At 36.6% G+C, this 19,026-nt stretch overlaps 2 protein-coding genes across 4 annotated transcripts; both read right to left on the bottom strand.

Annotated features, from left to right (window-relative positions):
- Nucleotides 1-944: 944 nt before the first annotated feature.
- LOC143901887 (protein scarlet-like) lies at nucleotides 945-12,943 on the bottom strand. The gene is made up of 15 exons (XM_077414524.1): nucleotides 11,841-12,943; nucleotides 9,859-9,984; nucleotides 9,738-9,786; nucleotides 9,599-9,648; nucleotides 9,368-9,507; nucleotides 9,137-9,307; nucleotides 8,838-9,076; nucleotides 6,801-6,996; nucleotides 6,691-6,722; nucleotides 6,473-6,578; nucleotides 4,682-4,909; nucleotides 4,459-4,594; nucleotides 4,282-4,387; nucleotides 1,728-1,828; nucleotides 945-1,665 (listed from the first exon to the last, which is right to left on the bottom strand). Exons 2-15 carry the CDS (start codon nucleotides 9,971-9,973, stop codon nucleotides 1,496-1,498), a joined length of 1,839 nt encoding a protein of 612 aa, XP_077270650.1. The 5' UTR covers nucleotides 9,974-9,984; nucleotides 11,841-12,943; the 3' UTR covers nucleotides 945-1,495.
- Nucleotides 12,944-14,384: 1,441 nt separating this feature from the next.
- Nucleotides 14,385-19,001, bottom strand: LOC143901886 (protein white-like). 3 transcript variants are annotated; one of them, XM_077414521.1, is made up of 10 exons: nucleotides 18,868-19,001; nucleotides 17,317-17,554; nucleotides 16,919-17,229; nucleotides 16,514-16,715; nucleotides 16,280-16,418; nucleotides 15,881-16,217; nucleotides 15,402-15,533; nucleotides 15,048-15,276; nucleotides 14,861-14,966; nucleotides 14,385-14,785 (listed from the first exon to the last, which is right to left on the bottom strand). In XM_077414521.1, exons 1-10 carry the CDS (start codon nucleotides 18,961-18,963, stop codon nucleotides 14,512-14,514), a joined length of 2,064 nt encoding a protein of 687 aa, XP_077270647.1. In that variant the 5' UTR covers nucleotides 18,964-19,001; the 3' UTR covers nucleotides 14,385-14,511. The 3 variants fall into 3 exon arrangements, with proteins under 3 accessions (XP_077270647.1, XP_077270648.1, XP_077270649.1); XM_077414522.1 differs by having other exon boundaries at nucleotides 16,514-16,712; XM_077414523.1 differs by lacking the exon at nucleotides 18,868-19,001 and adding an exon at nucleotides 18,597-18,760.
- Between the last annotated feature and the right edge of the window lie 25 nt (nucleotides 19,002-19,026).

Here is a 19,026-nt window from a genome sequence, read left to right as displayed (position 1 = left end):
TTTTTTTGACACGATGGTGATAGGAATATTTTAAAAATATTTTCATGAATTATTTTAAACTTTCTAAAAAATATTTCTAAAATATTTTAAAAATATTTTGTACTGTAGGATATTTTAAATTACTCGTACTTGATCTTCTTTCTTAAAAAAGAATTAATCTGATGTTTATTTGAAAGGAAAAGAATTCTATTATAGCCATTTCCCGTATCAGTTTAAACCCCCGGTTTTAAAGAGGATATATATTATTAACAATAAATCCGATAAACTCAATTGGTCCCCCTTTTGGTTTCCCCTTTAAAAGAATCCTGGAGTCCGGCAATTCCGCCCTTCAGTTGGACAATTTTCTTTAATTTTACCCTTTTCGAATGGGAAAACCCGTTTTTCCATTTAAAGTGCGTCAGAAAAATGGCAGTAGTAAAATTTTTAAAAACTAAAACTGAGAAAAATAATTTAATCCCAGTTTTGGTGTTTTCAACCTTTTTTACCTGAGTATATATCCCCTTCAAGGAAACGGTGCTTATTATAAATTAAATAGCTTAGTACATAATACGTGTAAAAAATTGGAAAAAAGTCCCGCACCCCGGCCCCAGATTTAAAGAACAGCTTGCCCTATTAAAAAAATAAAAAATTTCAAGGGAAATTTTTGTATAAAAAGTTTATAAAAGGAAAAATTATAAAAAATGAAAGGGGCCGGGGACGGGTAGTGAAAGAAAAAAATTTTTCTGAAGAATTTACGAATAAAAAAAGAACCCAAAAAGAAATCGTCGGGGAAAAAGGAAAAATTGGGGAAAAAAAAAAGGGGGTGAATTTGAAGAATAAAAATAAGGGGAAGGGGAAAAAAAATATATTGATTGTGAAAATTAAAAAGGGGAAGGAAAAAGAAATCTGTAAAAACTAAGTTTAAGGAATGATTTTTCTTTCAACTCCCCTTTTTAAAGTGCATATACACACATACATACAGTGTACATGGCGTTGCAATCTGACAAGGGCAGATATATCGCAAATATCTTGTTAGATAATAAGGACATATATATATAGACCGGAAGATAGAAAACGGTCAAAATTATCGACCCCGTCGGAGTTCGGTCGTGCGACTCTAGGATCCCCTTAAGGGGGAAACAACCCAAGTTGGACTTTAATCTTCTTCGATGACCGAAAGTTGAAAAGCGCGCGAAATTGACGTCAATTCGACTAATTATCTGGCTGAGAATGGTATATACATTACAAAATTTAGCTATAAAAAAATGAACTTTTTTGTTCAAGATTAGATACTTTTTGCGGATATCGCCAACTTCACTTTTATCACTGTTTCATACACGTAATCACGGTTTTTTACGAAATTGTAATGGTTTTGCACGTCACATATTACCCAGGATGAAACTGGAACGATGCAAAGCAGAGACCCCGACATTCGACATGTCGTTCGCTTTTACAGAGATGCGCAATCAATATGTAATACATATACGACATTTGCTTTGATGGCGTAAAGATCCGTTTATTTCGATCTGCATCGCCTCCACAGAAAGACATATGCCAACGAGTGGAAGATGATGTAAATGGCAGCCATGAGGGCGATATCGGGCCAGAAGTTGCGCTCATCAAAGTCGTAGCGGTCCAACACCTCAGTGCCCTCGGTAAGGCAGGGTAGGTCGATCGTTTCGCAGGCTGTTCACAGAAAACAGATCCGTTATGCGTCTCGTAAAGGAGCGACGCTCGATGAAACTCACATATATTATGCATGTCTCTCCATTGGATAATGGTAAGAGCTTCCGTGGAGTGCAGTAGCCAGGAGACGTATCTTATCCATCGCACGTATACGGGCAACGAGCTACCAATCGGGCATTAATAAAAAGAATTAAGGCTCCAGTAGTGTGATTCTGTAACTCGTTATGCAGTATCGCGCTAGGCTTTTTCCGCTAGAATCCCTCCAATCAAAGTCTAGCCAACTTGCAGTTCTAGCATAATTCTGCGAGAGAAAAGGGATATATACATTTACTATTGCTTTCTCTTTGTTTCTATCTCTTTCTTTGTCTCTTTTCTATCTTTTTCTCTTTCTGTTTCTCTTGCTTTTGCCAAGAAATGGCGAACCAATCAAAAGTTGCTACCGTATGGCCAGACTCTGATTAGAGGGACTCTACTTTCCGTCATCATGTGAGTAAAATGAATGTAATACGAATGCAGGTTTATGCACAGATACATGACTAGGGTTCGTATTACATTCATTTTATGGCTGTTTATTAAATGTCAAGGGAATAGTTTTCGGAATATTTTTGATGTGTGTTGAAGTAATCTAAAGTGTTATTTTACGCAAATATCTTTTTATTTGTAAACGTCACGCATAAATTCTCAGCGTGTCATTTCTCGCCTCTGACATCATGATCTCACATGATAATGGAAAAAGGCCAGAAGCCTTAAGAAACCCCGCGATTTAGAATTATAATAAAAAACAAGTAGAAACTTGCACATTGTTTCCTCGTAGTTTTTAATTGTGCAAGTAGAAACTTGCACATTGCTTCCTCATAGTTCCTAAGTGTGCAAGTTTTTATTTTATTCGAGGTATAATTATCGGTATTTATTTGTTTTGGCTTCCTCATAGAGGAAGCTTTGTTAGCAAATTTTTTGAAAAATGTGTTTTACGCTGCCGCTTTCTCAATATTTGAGATAGCGATTTATTTTTAATTTTATTATATTTTCCAGTCTTTTCTACCCCTATTTCATATATAATTGGTTAAAATTTGATTGATCAGATCAAGTTTTATAAAGCTTCTATGTATGTACGAATTCTTCGAAATTTCAAATGTGTGTAATACGAGATCTGATCAATCAAATTTTAACCAATTATATATGAAATAGGGGTAGAAAAGACTGGAAAATATAATAAAATTAAAAATAAATCGCTATCTCAAATATTGAGAAAGCGGCAGCGTAAAACACATTTTTCAAAAAAAGGAAAATCTGCATAAAATCTATACCGGTAGACCGATTTCAATAAAATTTGAGGAGGACATACTTTCTAGGATACTCTATTTGTGTGCCAAATTTCAACCCGGTATCTAAAAAATTGTAGAAGTAGATGCGTGTACAAAAAATCCGTACACACACACACACACACACACATACATACATACTTCCGGACATTTTTTACTAATACGATTTTTCGACATTTTAGAACATTCTAAACCTATTTCCATCAAAATCTCGAAAAAAAATTTTTTCACCATTACAAAGCTTCCTCTATGAGGAAGCAAAAGGAAAAAGTACGGTGGATCTCTGTATAACGCAGGAAATATTTTCCACGTTACATAAATTCACTTCATAGATTATACATACATTACGTATGTATATAGAAATATGGTAAATATTGCATTTAACGGAGCAACGAGAGACATAAACTTTTAGTACTGCTGGACCCCTATTCTGTAACTCGTAACGACAGTGTCGATATCGTTACGTTGTCGTTGCGCAGGTATACTATATGGAAAAAAAGCTGCGCAATGACGATATAACGATACCGACACTGTCGTTAGAGTTACAGAATAGGGCTTCAGGACATAGATTGCTAAATATATCTGATAGCTAGCAGAATGCCGGCAGTATTCCAGCAATCTGAAAATGAATATGCAGCAGATTCCTATCCACTGCGTCCTCATTAAGCTTATTTTTTAGTAGCACGATTTGCTCCATATAATATGTAATCGTAGAAACGCGGCAAAAACCGTGCACAAGCGCCGTCACGATCTACCATCAAATCATGATATCAGATTCTGCTAGATTTTTGTTTCATCTCTATCACATTATCTGACACGGCAGATCATGCTTTGCTACTGCCAAAATTATCCCAGTATAGCATGCAGCACATGATTTTGCAAAGCTTGCTTTTAGCAGAATTGGCCATTTGGCTAATATTATAAAATTAATTATATATTATATTTACACTTGGTAATAATATACTATTTGCCTTAGAAATAAGAAACTACTCTGAAATTTGTTAATATTTATTATCTGTTGGAACTATCCACAAATACATTCCAACATCGTTTTTTGAATAATGACTAATTATGTAAATAGGATAGTGGATTAATGTTTTATTACATGTATCTAATGCGTTAAACAGGGTTGGTTTACCGCGTTACCGTAATTTTTCTGTTATATGAATCCATGTTGTACAAGTACCGCATTACATATCTACTGATTCAGAATATTTGCGAAACGCACAAATGTCCATAACAATCTTAAAACTTGGTAGAAATGTAGAAATTTAGATGAAATAGTCGTAAATACCCGAGTTTAATGAAAGGTCCCATGGTTATCATAAGAACGTAATCGAAGGGCACCAGATATGCCATCGCCAGCGGCACGCTCTGGTAGACGGACGAGAAGAAACACCCTGAAACGTAAGAGTTCGCATAAACGGACACGTAATCTGTCGCTGATATTTGAACCGATGGAAACGCTTACCGCAAGCAGTAGACACGTTCATCGTGAATATAACTACCAAGATGGTCAGACCGAGAGCGTCCATTGCGGGACGCAAACCTGCTAGCCAATACATTATTACGGTGAACAGCATCGGCTCCACCAGCAATCCAGGTACCTGAAAAACTCAAAAATGCTCTCGCAAATCGAATCGCGTACACGACTCATCGGTGCCTGCGTGGACCGATTGGAAAATTGGACTCACCAGCGATATCATTCGCGCCAGGTAATAAAGATGAACGGAATACATGCCCGCTTTGTACTCTCGAAGAAGAAGCGGCAATTCCTGCGGAATCAACGCCAGGGTCGCGTACATGGGGAAAAACGCGTTTTCGCACACTAGAAGATATATAACACCATCCACAGCCTGAATGCCCAATTGATCAAAGTCAATGGCGCCTACGAAGCACAGGCCGGCGGTTGTTGCAATGGTCTGCAACCCGACTCATTATTAACTTCCGTATACACATCCAACGAGTTGTTCAATCGGTTCCTCGCACGCAGTGAGTCAATTATGTAACTTAAAACGATGTGAAAATTATAAAAGTGAACAAGTTTACTAGATTTTGACAAATAAAATCGTAGATACTCTAGCGTAAAAATTTTTACAACTTACAACGCCAAAACTACGTCATAACTACAAATTTTTGCGTAAGTCTTCGGGATAAATACGCCGAAACAACAACAACTTACTATGCAAAATTGAGCCGAAAATACAACTTACTGCGCTAAACTGTACCGAAGCTATATAACTATCTACGAAAAAAGTGCAAGATTTGGAACATGTTTGTAGATACCCCGATAGGAAAAGATTTATAACATTATATGACGAAATCGGGATGAAATTGGAAATACTGCAATGATCATATTATGATAATTCTAGAATGAAATGCGGTTTAGTTATATTTTTATAGAAGTTTTTAGTCAAAATTTTGGTTTAAAAAAAATGGAGTGCGACAATAGGCACAGTTCTTCTACAAAAGTTATCTTGCCTTACTTGTTTCCAATTTTGGTCAAACTGTAATTTCTATGAAAGTACAACAAATGACTCCGTCCACCTTTTCATTTCCCATCTATGGCTAGGTTTACACCCTGAATTTAGGCCGCAGCCTATACCTCAAATTCGACCTAAATTATTTAGGCCGCCTGCTGTAAACATTTGATAGGCGGCCGAAACTAACTTCAGGTCAGACTTTAGGTTGAATTTGAGGTATAGGCAGCGGCCTAAATGTCCCGGTGTACCCATGCCCTTATGTCCGAACTATGCCGTAGAAACCAGTAGTTTAGCATAGAGGCTACGTTTACACCCAGCGACCTGATCGCGGCCTGACCTATATTGTGACCCGAAGTAGGTCTAGTCATCATTCGTTTACACCGAAAGAAACCTAAAAATTGACGGGATCGTATTTGGGATCGCCCTGAATTGCAGCGAATCCGAACAAGCAAATGAAGCTTTTAGGACGCGTCGCGCTTGATCGCGCGTTTACATCGCAAATGACAACGGCCGATTTCAGGTCGAGTCACTAAAATACGCGGCCTGATCTGAAGCCAGGTCCGGTCGTCTATCAACTGTTTACAGCAGGCGGGCTAAATAATTTAGGTCGAATTTGAGGTACAGGCCGCGGCCTAATTTCAGGGTGTAAACGTAGCCATAGATATTTATAATTTGTATATGAGAAACTACAGCAGCTAACTACATATTTTTGCAGAAGCTAGGTTGTAACTCATTTTAGATGGTTGTATAAATTTTCTACAAAAAACTACAACTTTTTAAAATATGAATAAGTTGTAAATTTTGGATACTTTATCGTAGAAAGTTATAATTTATTGTCGGAATGGCATACTTTCTTATAGTTTTTTTTCCGCCAGGATATTTTAGTAAATTTCTTCACTTTTGTAATTTTTATCGTTTCAAGATACATATAATCGATCCTCAGATTTATCTTAAAGTTCAAACAACACAGGGACTTATTAGAACATCCTACCGATCACTCACCACTTTCTGCAGTATCCTGATCAATTGCACCGAGGGATCGCGCAGAACTTGCAGGAATCCACGATGGATCAGCCAGTAGAGCCGCAACCAGCTGCGCGATTCCACGCTGAATTAAATATAACAACGTGCGTAAATACATATAACTAAGTCATCGAATTTTCTTAGATACTTTTGATATTTGAACTGTTAGCAAATTCTTTTGCGTAGAAGACACTTACAAGGCACGCGACTCGCGAATATTTTTTTCGATCTAAAACAAAAAAAATTTTTGTCGTAATTTCCTTTAATCGTCAATCGTTAACATCTGTTTCCGCAACAATTTGCTTACGGGGGACTGCAAATGAGCGGTATCAAGCTCCTGTTGCAATATAACGTCGATTTCGTTGCCGACTTCGCTCGTGAGAAATGCGTCGCAGATCTTCTGCGCGACTCTTCCGCTACCATCCGCGTCGCTGGGTGCAATCGCTAGAGTCGCCACCAGGAAATCGGCCGGATTATAATTGCATGGACACTCGTAGCCTTGGCTATGGATTACAATAGCAATGACAAGTGTGTTTCAATGAGTTTTTCAATCTAACATGTTCTAAAGCGGCATTCTTTCAGAGTGATGATCTCTGTTTGGACACCGCTCGATTGGACACGTATTATGCTAACCCAATTGTTGTGTGAGTGAGTCATACATACAACAGTTAAGTTGAGTTAAGTTAGTTTAGTTTTTTTTTTTAGACGGACCCCCCCCCCGCAGAAGAGGACTTCACTGCAATCACACGTGATGTCTAATCGAGCGGTGTGCCCAATGGGGTGGTGTCCAATCGTTACATGTCCAAACGAGATACACCTCTTTCAGAGTGGTTAATTAAAACTCGAAAAAGTAGTAATCACGCAAAAATAGTTATAACAAATTATGGGAAATAAAATATATGGGATAAAACAAAGTCCCTGGGGTGAAAAAGTTTTTTCATATTTTTTCAGAAATTTTCTAACTTTATCTAATTTCTAAATCTATATTTTAGATTTGTGAAAAGTTCTGAACAAAATAGGAAAACTATACCTAATATTGTACCCCATTTTTAAAAATCAAAATTTTGACTGAAAACTCCTATAAAAATATAACTAAACTGCATTATTTTATTCTAGGATTATCGTAATATGTAATATGATCTCCATGGCATAAATGTATTCAAAATTTATTTTAACTATTTTTTATGAAAGAAAACAAAAAAGTAGCATTTGACATCGAAAAAGTGTTTTTAATATCTCACCCTTACATATTTTGATTAAAAATACAATTTATGACACATATATGAACATGCTGGAAATAGAAACAACTCAAAATATCGAGTTTTACGGACTATATAGGGTGATGTGGTTAGCATCCCGTCTGACCCTCAGAAAGATCTTTAATTGTTACTCATAGGACAGGAGACTGAGGGAGCGTCCTAGGTATTCTAGAGGCAGACTAGTTAGGCAAAATGGGCGATATAATGAACATTCCTAGAGGGATTAGCAATTAGGAATAGTAACAAGGAAGAAACATAAAGCCTCACCGATTAAAGCATCACAATAATGGTTAACAATACGAATATCTTTAATTTTGGAATAAAATTAGACAATATCAAAAGTTTTTATGACAGAAATTCGTTCTTGGTACATATCTTGCTGTATTAATAACGGAAGACACCTTTAGCGAAATTTCGAAACCTCGTTGAAACTAAACTCATTGATAGAATGCAACACGTAACAGTCTCAATATCGTAGGATGCAGAATTAGGAACAAAGGCGATATTAGGCCCAGTTTCCTATGTAAAATTTCTCAGATACTTTCAGAATTAATTGGATAAGGATTTTCGGAATTCTTCTGCTATTTCAGTATCTATATGTATGAAAATTTCTGATAAATTGCCCAAATTTTTTCATATTTATTCAGATGTTTACAAAGATATGTTAGCAGAAAAAATCTAAAATATTTCATTATTTTGTCTTAGTTTTTCTGAAAAAAGAAACGTTTAATCGTATAAAAAAATCTGAAAATTTTTACAGAAATTCTAATTAATATCTAGTATAAAAATAGTATAAAAAATTTTGAGATATTTTTCTACAGATCAGAGACCAAAATTGAACATGAAATGTAGTCGTGGAAGGAAAAAGGAAGAATTGCATAAGACAAGGATATCAATACTCTACGAAAATTCTATAGCCGTGCCATAAATTCTATCTCTATTATATAAGAAAAATGAATTTATTTTATAACTAAAGCAATATCGCGTTTTCTCGATGTTCCAGAATGACGATGTTCCAGAACTTCCTTGAATTAATCTAATGAAATTACAATTTGTCTGCTTCGTGTTCGAATGATGAAACATACCTGGAGAAAAACTGTTTTGCTTGCATACTGGTACCGGCAAACGCCACTCTACCACCGGCTAAAAGGATTATGCGATGGAAACTACCGAAGATGGTGGAACTCGGTTGGTGTATAGTACACAAAACCGTGCGGTTCCTCAACGCAAAAGTTGTCATATGCGACACGAGAACGCCGGCCGAATGCGCGTCTTGTCCCGTTGTTGGCTCATCCAGGAACAGTATGTCAGGATCCGTCAGCAGCTGGAAGGAAAAACGGGAATTTGCACGAGACGCTAACTAAGATAACATACGGATACGCACCTCGGTAGCAAAAGCAAGCCTCTTCTTTTCTCCACCCGATAAAACCTTGCCGTCATCACCGCCCCCGATGCGAGTGTCGCGTCTCTCGATCAGACCGACATCCCTCAGCAAACAATCAATCTTGAGACGAATGTCCGCGGTGTGCATTCTCCCGTCTAATTTCATTCTAGCCTGATGAAGATTGTTAAAAGTGTAACGCGCATAACTTGGACTCGGAAAACGGAGTCTTACCATAAACCAGATATGTTCGAGCACCGTCATTGTCTCGATGAACATGTCTTCCTGATGCATGAAGCCGCTGTGACGTCTCATGTACGAAGAGCTAGCTGATATGCCATTGACGCGAACATCTCCATGCACCACAATGCCGGCTGCCAATTCAAGTAAAAAACTAAGCTTTGAACATCTCCTTCTTCTTCTTCTTTTTCTTTAAAGATTTAATTATACAAAAATTCTACCTACATTCTGCGCGAAATGCCAATGCTGTCATCAGTGAGCTTTTTCCAGCACCGCTGGAAAATGAGGGTGGAGAAAAAATAGTTTCGATTACAAACAATATGCTAGTTGATCTATGCAATATAATTGATCGCGGATAATTTACCTGCCGCCTAAGATCGCGGTGAGTTCACCAGGCCGAACGACACCTCGGACTAAAAAAGCGACTGTCATCATCGCATTGTTTTATTTTACATTACACATGAAAAATAATATGTTTTAAATACCGTTATTGATGAGCTGCTTGCTTACGGTGCGTCGGTTCTGATCCATCGCGTAAACGGATAAGTTTTGCCAAGAAAGCATCGTGATATGTCGTGAAGCATCGAGCTTAACGTTCATGCTGTTTCAGACTTGATAAGAGAACACAAAAAAATAAAAACATAACTCTTTTCTCAATTTTTTTTTTCAGAGAAAAATGGAAAAATTTTTAAAGCATCTTTATGTCATAATAATTGTAAAATTTTCAAGCACGATAACAGATCATGTAATCGATAATGCCAAAATATTGGCAGTATACAAAAATTGTGATGAGATACATAGATAATTTCTTAATTTCTTCATTATATAATCTACAAATATTTCATTTCTTTCTAGTATCAATTGTAAGCGTTTATTGTGTGTTATCTCGATCTTTTATCACATCTTTATTCTCCCATAGAATCTCCTCGTTATTACCCAGTACGGAGATTCTCTAACTCCTTATAAGGGGCTTCCCTAGTATGACAGGGACTAAAATGAATGATTATTAAAAGGAAAAGGACAAAGCCCATTGATGAACAACTTTTCCCACATATTTTACTATATTTCAAGAGTGCATACAAATTTTTTCAAAATTTTATATTTATTATTAAGCCCGTGCCAGCCATTTTTTTGAAGCGCCGCGAAAAAACGGTGACCACGATTGCAGCCGTTATAGTTATCTGAAACAAAAAAGCAAAAGGATTCTTAATCTACTTGAGTGTGGCTATCGTCTGAATCAGAATCATGAAAAAATATTGAAAATTTTAAAAATTATAGCGATTATAATTATATTTTCGTCTTTTTTAGCAGATGTTTTTTAGCTATAATTTTTAAAATTTTCAATATTTTTTTATGATTTTGATTCAGACGATAGCCACACTCAAGTAGATTAAGAATCCTTTTGCTTTTTTGTTTCAGATAACTACAACGGCTACAATCGTGGTCACCGTTTTTTTCGCGGCGCTCCAAAAAAATGGCTGGCACGGGCTTTAATGCCATGCAGGTTTTTTACTATATATAATACCTGCGCAACGATACCGAAACTGTCGTTAAGGAGTTAGAGAATACCCGTACAGATTGCAAAACGCTTGTCATATTTACAAAATATGTACAGTAAACTCGTAACGACTGTTTGCGCAGATAACATGTAAAGCTGCGTCCGTAAATGATCAGCAACAGTATTAAATTTGTTTCAAGCAACGGATTTATTCAATATTCGTCAAATTTTTACAGCAAGGAGGTTTTATTGTGTAAACAATTTACATATATTGTATTTATTTTCATTAATAATATATATTATTACTACAAGAGCATCATATAAATTCTAGACGGAGCTACAATTTATGTATACGCAATATGTTTGTGGCAACAATACATAAATTGTTTTTAGCAATATGTTTATGATTTTTCACACTATTACATTTTGCTATCTAGGTATAATTATATAATTGCCTTATATATCATATCTCTGGTTGATTAAAAATTTATCAACACTTCATATCTTATTTGTATTATTTAGTATGCTATCTAGTTAAAGTTTATATATCTTTATGCAATAAATTATCATTTATGTAATTGTTTATTTGATAAACCATATTTCAATTGTGTCAAAAATATAAAATAGTACAAAATTATAAAAAATTTAGATTATGAATATATACATAAAAAATGTGACATTTGTTTATTGACCTAATAAGAATTTCAACTCAATCATTATCTTCACTGATATTTTATTAGAAAGTTTAAAACTGTTAACAACGTTGAAATAAAAATATGATGGAATCTTATTTTGAAGATAATATATAAACTCTTAAGTTTTTAAGATATTTTTAATAAACCTTAAAAACAGAGTTTATATAATAAGACTTTATAAAATGTTAAATTAAACTTGTCTATCATATCTGATGTTTAGAGTATTCAGACTATGCTCCATTCTCGAGTGAAAGATGATACGTATAATACATACCGCCGTTATCTTGATAATGACAAGGACAAAATGGCCCGCCGATGCACAACAATCCGTAGCTTGGAAACTGTGCGTTTACGTTGTCTGTAGAAGAATGAGAAACCGATAAGACGTGTCATGAAACGAAGATTGACACTGAAAGTACGAGTTTCGCTGCAGGCGTCACGTTTGCTTCTCGTCTCAACGCACGTAACTCTACCACCGCACTCGATACACCTGATGCACTTTGCCTGCTTGTTACCCTTCTTCGCCTTTCTTTGCAACCGAATATCAGGCACGCACGCATTCACGCAGTGCAAGCAGCAATATTGGAGAGACTCGTCTAAGTTTATCGATCGCGAATAACTCGTGTATATATACAAATGCACACATTTTATCTTTTCTCTCAGACGTAAAATATTAAATATTAATTAATGATGACACAACACAAATTCTATCAGTGAATTAATCGAATTATTATTAGCTTTTAAAATGCGAAATTATTGCGATTGTTGCAGAGGGCGTGAAATTTCTCCAACGATATTGTGAGATTAAAGACGAACAATACCGTCACACAATACGTGTGCGTATAATGATCAAGCAAACACGGTAATCGACGCTCGCGAATCGATAGCTCATTCGCGGATGCATAAGTAAGCGGGTGGACACCCATCCGAGGCTTTCTTCAAAAGTACTCTCCGCACCGTAGTAAGCATTCGTGACTCAGAAGACTCGTGGTAATCGAAAACCGAAACCCTATATGTACGTCGAGCGAGACAGACGAGCGGCCAGTTCAGACCGATCTTATTTCGCTATTGGAATTATTGTACGTTGCTTTTTAATGATCGACATTAGTAGCGGCAGTAACAGTAGCTCTTCCTCGCCTCTGTGTCTCATATCGCGTTGCCTGCTTCCAGGCGAATGACAATCCCGGCAAGATCTTCGATTCGCGGACCGATAGCGGTATCGCGAGATCAAGCGGGTAGATATTTCTAGATCTCGGCGTTCTATTTTTTTTCTCTTATGACACACTCGAAGATCTCCCGAGATTGTTTCTCATATCCCTGTACCGGCGTACATGCGGTCGCACGGTATATATTGCAACCGGTTTGTAATGATATCTAGATGCGAGCGAAAGAGTGGTCAGCTTCGATACAGGAAACACCGACATGCACGTAGGTAGTAGCTGCACCGCGCGTTGTTTCGTCGAGGCACATATTTTTCCAAGTTCCTATTACGTATAGCATTTTTTTGCGGTCACCACGCGTCAACATCGATATCCTTAACGACACTCACATGAATATATTTATTAATTATCACGCATTTGTAAATTTCCAAATTTGCCCATTATAGTCTAAGAGCTGACGACACTTTTGGCCAAGTGGTTTTGTAAAATACAATTTTTCGTTTTAACCTGCGTGAACGACTCTCCTTCAATAATCTGAATACCTGGCTGGCCGTACCTGGGGGGTTTAGAAGTACGCAGGTGAGAAAAAAAACAGATTTTTAAGTCATAGCATAAGTCTCAATTTTTATCGGATATTGATAATTGGTCACTTATAGGAACATGCAAATAAATTGCCAGTTCGTTTGCTCGGGGGAATTAATCGCCAGGCTTAATTATAAATAATTAAAAATAATTATTTTCAAGTCATACTATAAGAAGCCATCGTCAAACCCCTCCGCCGGCTTTGTGCATTTTTAATAATTTTTTTAGAGATGTTGCCACCAAAATTTTCATTTGGCTTTTTTGGGTGGTATGTGTTAACACTATACTTGTTAGTAAAAAAAAACCAGCTTTTATAATATGATTTGAAAATAATTATTTTTAATTACACATAATTAAGCCTAACGACTGATTCCCCCGAGCAATCGAACTGGTAATTTATTTGCATGTTCCTGAGTGATCAATTATCAATATTCGATAAAAATTAAGACTTTTACTATGACTTGAAAATCCGTTTTTTTTTTCACCTGCGTACTTCTAAACCCTCCAGGTACGGCCAGCCAGGTGTTCGGATTATCGAAGGAGAGTCGTCCACGCAAGTTAAAACGGAAAATCGTATTTTACAAAATTACTTGGCCAAAAGTGTCGTCAGCTCTCCGACTATTATGTAAATGGATACTATATAGTTGTAACATTCGTTTATTGTAAATATTTTTTTGGCGTAGGCATTAAAGTCAATACACAAGACCAGACAATTTTATTAACCTTCAGTTACCTCACCTGGGTCTGAGAGACCCTGCACATTGTTAAAACGTGCAGGGTCTTTAAAACGTTCGTAAAACCCTTGTATCTTTTTTTAGTCAGTACTACGTCAACTTGAAAAAAAGCAATCTTTCGCTTTTTTAGAAAAACACGTCTTTTTTTTTTTTTAATAACATTTACATTTTTTAACTTGGAATAATCTAACTTGCACAGTCTTGTAGATCTTTAAAAGACGCATCGATTAAAAAAAAGACTTCAAATTGATGCATTTGTCTTAAAGATACAAGCTAAAGAAAACGGCAGGGGTCTCTCAGACCCTGGTGAGGTAATATCGGGGTGTAAAAACGTAAGGTAACTGAGGGTTAAAATTGTTTATTAAAAATACACGCAGCATTAGAGCAAACTACTGGTTCTTGTATATAGATGTCTTGACGTCTAAAATAATAAATGCATGGATAAAAGATAAAGATGACGATGACAAGATTAGTGTGAACAGCAAGTTTTTGACAGTAGCGCAAAAAAAGCCAGAAAGCGGAATGCGACGATAAGCGCGAACAAGCAAAGGATGTCCATCCAGAAGTCCTCTTCTTTGAAATTGAAAGTTTGGAGAATCATGTGTCCCGATTTTGGACAGGTCACGTTACTTCTGGTGCACGCTACAGAATCGATCTCTGACCATTGGTTGACCAAAAGTGCCTCGTTGCCGTAACGAAACCAAGATAAATACGAGAACCACACGAAGTAGGACGGTACAGACCTGTTACACGCGGAAAAATCAGTATTTCAATTAGCATTTTAGTTATTATTGATCGAGACGATTTGAAATACTCACGCTGTATTTAAAAAAAAGCCGCCGAAAAGCAAGAACGGTATTATGACTGGTGGACCGACGGAGAGGGCCATAGATACGCTGTTGCTGATACAAGATATCAAATAGCCTGTAAAAGGAAAGACAGCGATTATTTAAAAAAAAATTAATTAAAAACGACGCGCGCGATGTTTCGTAAGCTCTCGATTACCAAATGAAGTCGACACGTTGGCTACGAGAGCTACTACAGCAGTAGCGATAAAGAAGTGCTTTACATCTGGATAGAGGCCGATCATAGGATAAACGACAGCGGTGAAGATCAGCGGTATTGCTAAGAATATCGGTGCTTCCGCTAGAGTCTTGCAGATGAAGTAGACGTCGGTGCGATACATACCATTTTTGTGCTCGCGAAGAAATATCGGCAATTCGGCGCAGAACACCTGTACACAGCACGGATATATAGTTTAGCTTTGTTGAACGTTCTATCATGCTGTTTCTGATAATTATCGGAACCGAAATTGCAAGTGTAACTCGATTGTATATATGTTACGTCTTAAATTCTCACGTTAATAACTGCAAAGACATTCTGAAAAGTCATATTGGTGAGGAAGATGAATAGGGCACCGTTGATGTTCATCACGCCATCCTGATCTATTTGCTGGCCGAAGTAAATAACACCGATCAGCAGCGAGACCATCTACAACAGAAAATTCGAGTTTGTTCTTTCATAACTGTTCTTTGTCTGTTTTTATGCGTTCTTGCCAATGACATAAGATCATTCGTGAACGCGAATAAGCGTCAAAAAGGGGGTTAAAATAAAAATTATTTCATTCATACATCACTAAGACGATGAATTGTACATAATTACGTATATTCATGTAGATTCACGCGATATTATTAGACAACCAAGATTTAGTTCTGACCGTAAATGGCCTTTTCTCTAGATTGATAAATTATATTTTTTATTAATCACAAGTAGACTGTATTTTAATCTTCTCTTTCGTTTTGTAACTATAGATTAATAATGTTGGAAGGGAAACATACGATCGTTTGTAACAGGCGAACTTTAATGAGGATCGGTTCCTTAATCACCGACAGCCAGGATCGCCACAGAACCGCGCGAAATTGTTCGCACCAACTCGCTTTGTAAACCGATTGGCCGAAATTCTTGGAGTATTTAAACCGTTTGAGGGTATCCTCGAATTCGCCGTGGACGGCTTCGACCTTTAGGGCGATACTCGCACCGTATTCGCTTCTCCGGAAAGTATCGCACGTCGTTTCGATGGCGTGTTTACAAGTTAACTCGCGTCCCGGCACCACGGCCAACACTTGCACGAAGAAATCAGCAGGGTTGTAATTGCTGGGACAGGCGGCACCGAGCCTGTGAAACAAAATGCAAATTTGAAATGGTTTAGAAATAAGCTTTTTAATAAGTGAACTTACGTCTTGAAGAAAGTGCAAGCTTGCGCGGCTGTACCCATGAAGGCGACTCTTCCCTCGGCCATCAACAGAATCTTGTCGAACATAGCGAACAGCTCCGAAGAGGGCTGATGTAAAGTCGCAACGATTGTTTTACCACGTGCTGTTAAATTGTTTATTTATTGATTCTTTTTAAACACTGAATGCAGAATATAGCTTTACTCGTAGAATAAAAAGCTTGTATCGGCTCAAACTCACCCGCCAATGTTTTCAGAATGGAGACAACCTGATGAGCCATGAAGGAATCCAAGCCCGACGTCGGCTCGTCGCAGAACATCAACGGAGGATCGGTTAATACCTCGGAAGCGAAGGACAATCTCTTCATCTCGCCTCCTGAAAGGCCCTTCACCCTGCCGTGTATCCCAATTACAGTGTTTCGACATTTCGAAAGAGCGAGCTGCTTTCAAAAAAGATGTCATTAAATGTATACATGTGAGTGGATAAAATAAAACTGAAGCTTGAAGTTTAACAGTTTAACCATTTAATAATAAGAGCAATTAGCAAGCGAAAGATCTTCTAGTTCTATTATTTTCTCACTTGCATTTTGCATGTAGTAATTAAAGATATCTCCTGATACGTTAAACAACATGATCAAATAACTACCTCATCAATGACCTCGCTAACTCGCTTAATTCTCTGGTTACGAGGGATTTGCCGATCCATCCGCACTGCCGCCTGGAACATTAGGTGTTCCATAACGGTCAGCGTGCCAACGAACAGATCGTCTTGTTGAACATAGGCCATCCTCGAGGTAAGGATACCCGGCGATATTCTTTGACCGTTGGCAGCCATCAAACCGGACGCAGATAGTCCGCGTGTTGAACGGAACGTCAATGCGTTCAACAAAGTTGTCTTGCCTGCGCCTGACGCACCCATGATTACGAGCAGCTCGCCAGGATAAGCCACTCCACATACTAGAATAATTTATTTCAAAATACAGTGAAAACTAAAACGTCGCAAATACATAAAAGATAAGCGAAAAATTTCGTTTCTTTTTTTACCATCTTTTAATATGTGTTTCTGCGCGACGGATTTTCTAGTCCTGAACATCAACCGATCCCAAATTCTGTCATTTTTCACACTATAATACACGTTTACGTCGCTCCACGTGTACGTAATATTGTTGCCGAAATTTTCGTTGTTGAAATCTACGGTTGTCGAAACGTTCGAAATCGATTTAAGATTAAAGGAGGTCTCCGCCGTGCTTCCGCCGTGCAACGTATCTCTTTCATTACCTTCCTACAACGATTATAAACGTTTTTAACTTTATTTCAGTGTAGATATTAATGTATTGAAACAGGTACATCTCTTTACTAGTGTTTTTTCCATTGTATGTAAAGTATTTGGAAGTTATCGAATATTTTTTTAACTCCTTGACTGTCAACGACGAAAATATCCATAAAGATAAAACTGATCAAAAGTTCTGCTTTCATGATGGAAATATCCGCACATTAAAAAAAAATACTTGAGTAGCGGAACAATTAGAAAAGAATACTATATTTTTAAGTTTATGGGGTCGCTTAATTCAAATCTAAAATCACAATTACAAAATTAAAAACAGCGGATCTAATATGGCGAACCAAAAATACAAAAAATTGTTTGATTAAAAATTCAAATTTAAATGTTTTTGAAACCGCTAATTTCAAATTTAAAATAAAAATTCAGGAATTCAAAATGGCAAATTCAATATAATGGGCACTACGGTCTTGATGGGGACTAACTCAAAATATAGTTCAATTTGCATAAAAAATTTTGAAGGGTTTTTGAAGCCACTGATTCCGTTTTGAAAATTGAAATTTGTTATTTCAATTAAATGACAGATTCAATATCACGGTCAACAAATTTAAAATATCGTTCGATTTATATAAAAATTTATTTATAAGAATTTTTATAAAAATATTTACTTTTAAAATATAAATCTAATTTTTTAAAATTAAATCTAAATTTTAATAGAAATTTAGATTTAACGACAAAAAAAATTCCCAGAAAGTACCTTTTCATAATTTTATTAAATTTTTTGTCAAGAGCATTTTTTCCCCTAATAGTCAAAGATTTGATTTCAGTATAATTTCTCTTTAGCCAATTTCAAAACGCTTTTTCCTTTATAAAAATATTGGAAAGCTTATCATTTATTGCAATCTTTCCACTTTTCCAATCTCTAACACTATTAATTTGTCAAAACTAATTTGTCAAAACGCTCGTTACTTTCAATTGTTGATTATTCGAACCTTGGTATTTAATAATTAAAAAAAAAGTGCTCTTAATTGTACACTATACTTACACTATACAAATAATAATCGATCAGAGAATCGAAGCCATAGACATGAATATCGTCTGCGCTGAGTTTAAGGTAACTTTCAGGGATGTATGAGAATAAAATATTTACGTAAGGTATGATAAAAAAAAAACGTGCGATAATGCGTTCCAATTAAAAATTATTTTTATCACAGGATTGCTGCATCAACTTGGCATCGTTCGTTCATACACTAGCTGCATTGGGAGGACGCGATAATTATATCACATGACATAAATATCTTGCTTGTTGTACTTACGAAGGAAATTGTATGATAAGTGACTCTTTGAGTCTTACTGACGGAAGATACCGACGTCGTAGCTATCAACGGCTCCGTTTCCTCGGTAGCCGTCATTTTCTTAATACTTCCGCTGCTCGTCTTTCCAACGCATCGACAGGTACACTGATTAAAATACGG

The sequence above is a fragment of the Temnothorax americanus genome, unplaced genomic scaffold (assembly GCF_048541705.1).
Source record: "Temnothorax americanus isolate GAGA-0224 unplaced genomic scaffold, ASM4854170v1 Scaffold37, whole genome shotgun sequence".
Lineage (NCBI taxonomy): Eukaryota > Metazoa > Arthropoda > Insecta > Hymenoptera > Formicidae > Temnothorax > Temnothorax americanus.
This window is presented reverse-complemented; position numbering and strand designations above follow the sequence as displayed.

Excerpts from the sequence above, each read along its gene's own strand:
- LOC143901887 (XM_077414524.1), bottom strand. The coding sequence starts at position 9,973 with ATGAACGTTAAGCTCGATGCTTCACGACATATCACGATGCTTTCTTGG. Across the intron at positions 4,595-4,681 it reads TGGCGCGAATGATATCGCTG|GTACCTGGATTGCTGGTGGA; the intron begins GTGAGTCCAATT and ends TGAGTTTTTCAG. Across the intron at positions 1,666-1,727 it reads GAGAGACATGCATAATATAT|CCTGCGAAACGATCGACCTA; the intron begins GTGAGTTTCATC and ends TTCTGTGAACAG.
- LOC143901886 (XM_077414521.1), bottom strand. The coding sequence starts at position 18,963 with ATGACGGCTACCGAGGAAACGGAGCCGTTGATAGCTACGACGTCGGTA. Across the intron at positions 15,534-15,880 it reads TTCGCCTGTTACAAACGATC|ATGGTCTCGCTGCTGATCGG; the intron begins GTATGTTTCCCT and ends TTTCTGTTGTAG. Across the intron at positions 15,277-15,401 it reads ATGTCTTTGCAGTTATTAAC|GTGTTCTGCGCCGAATTGCC; the intron begins GTGAGAATTTAA and ends TGCTGTGTACAG.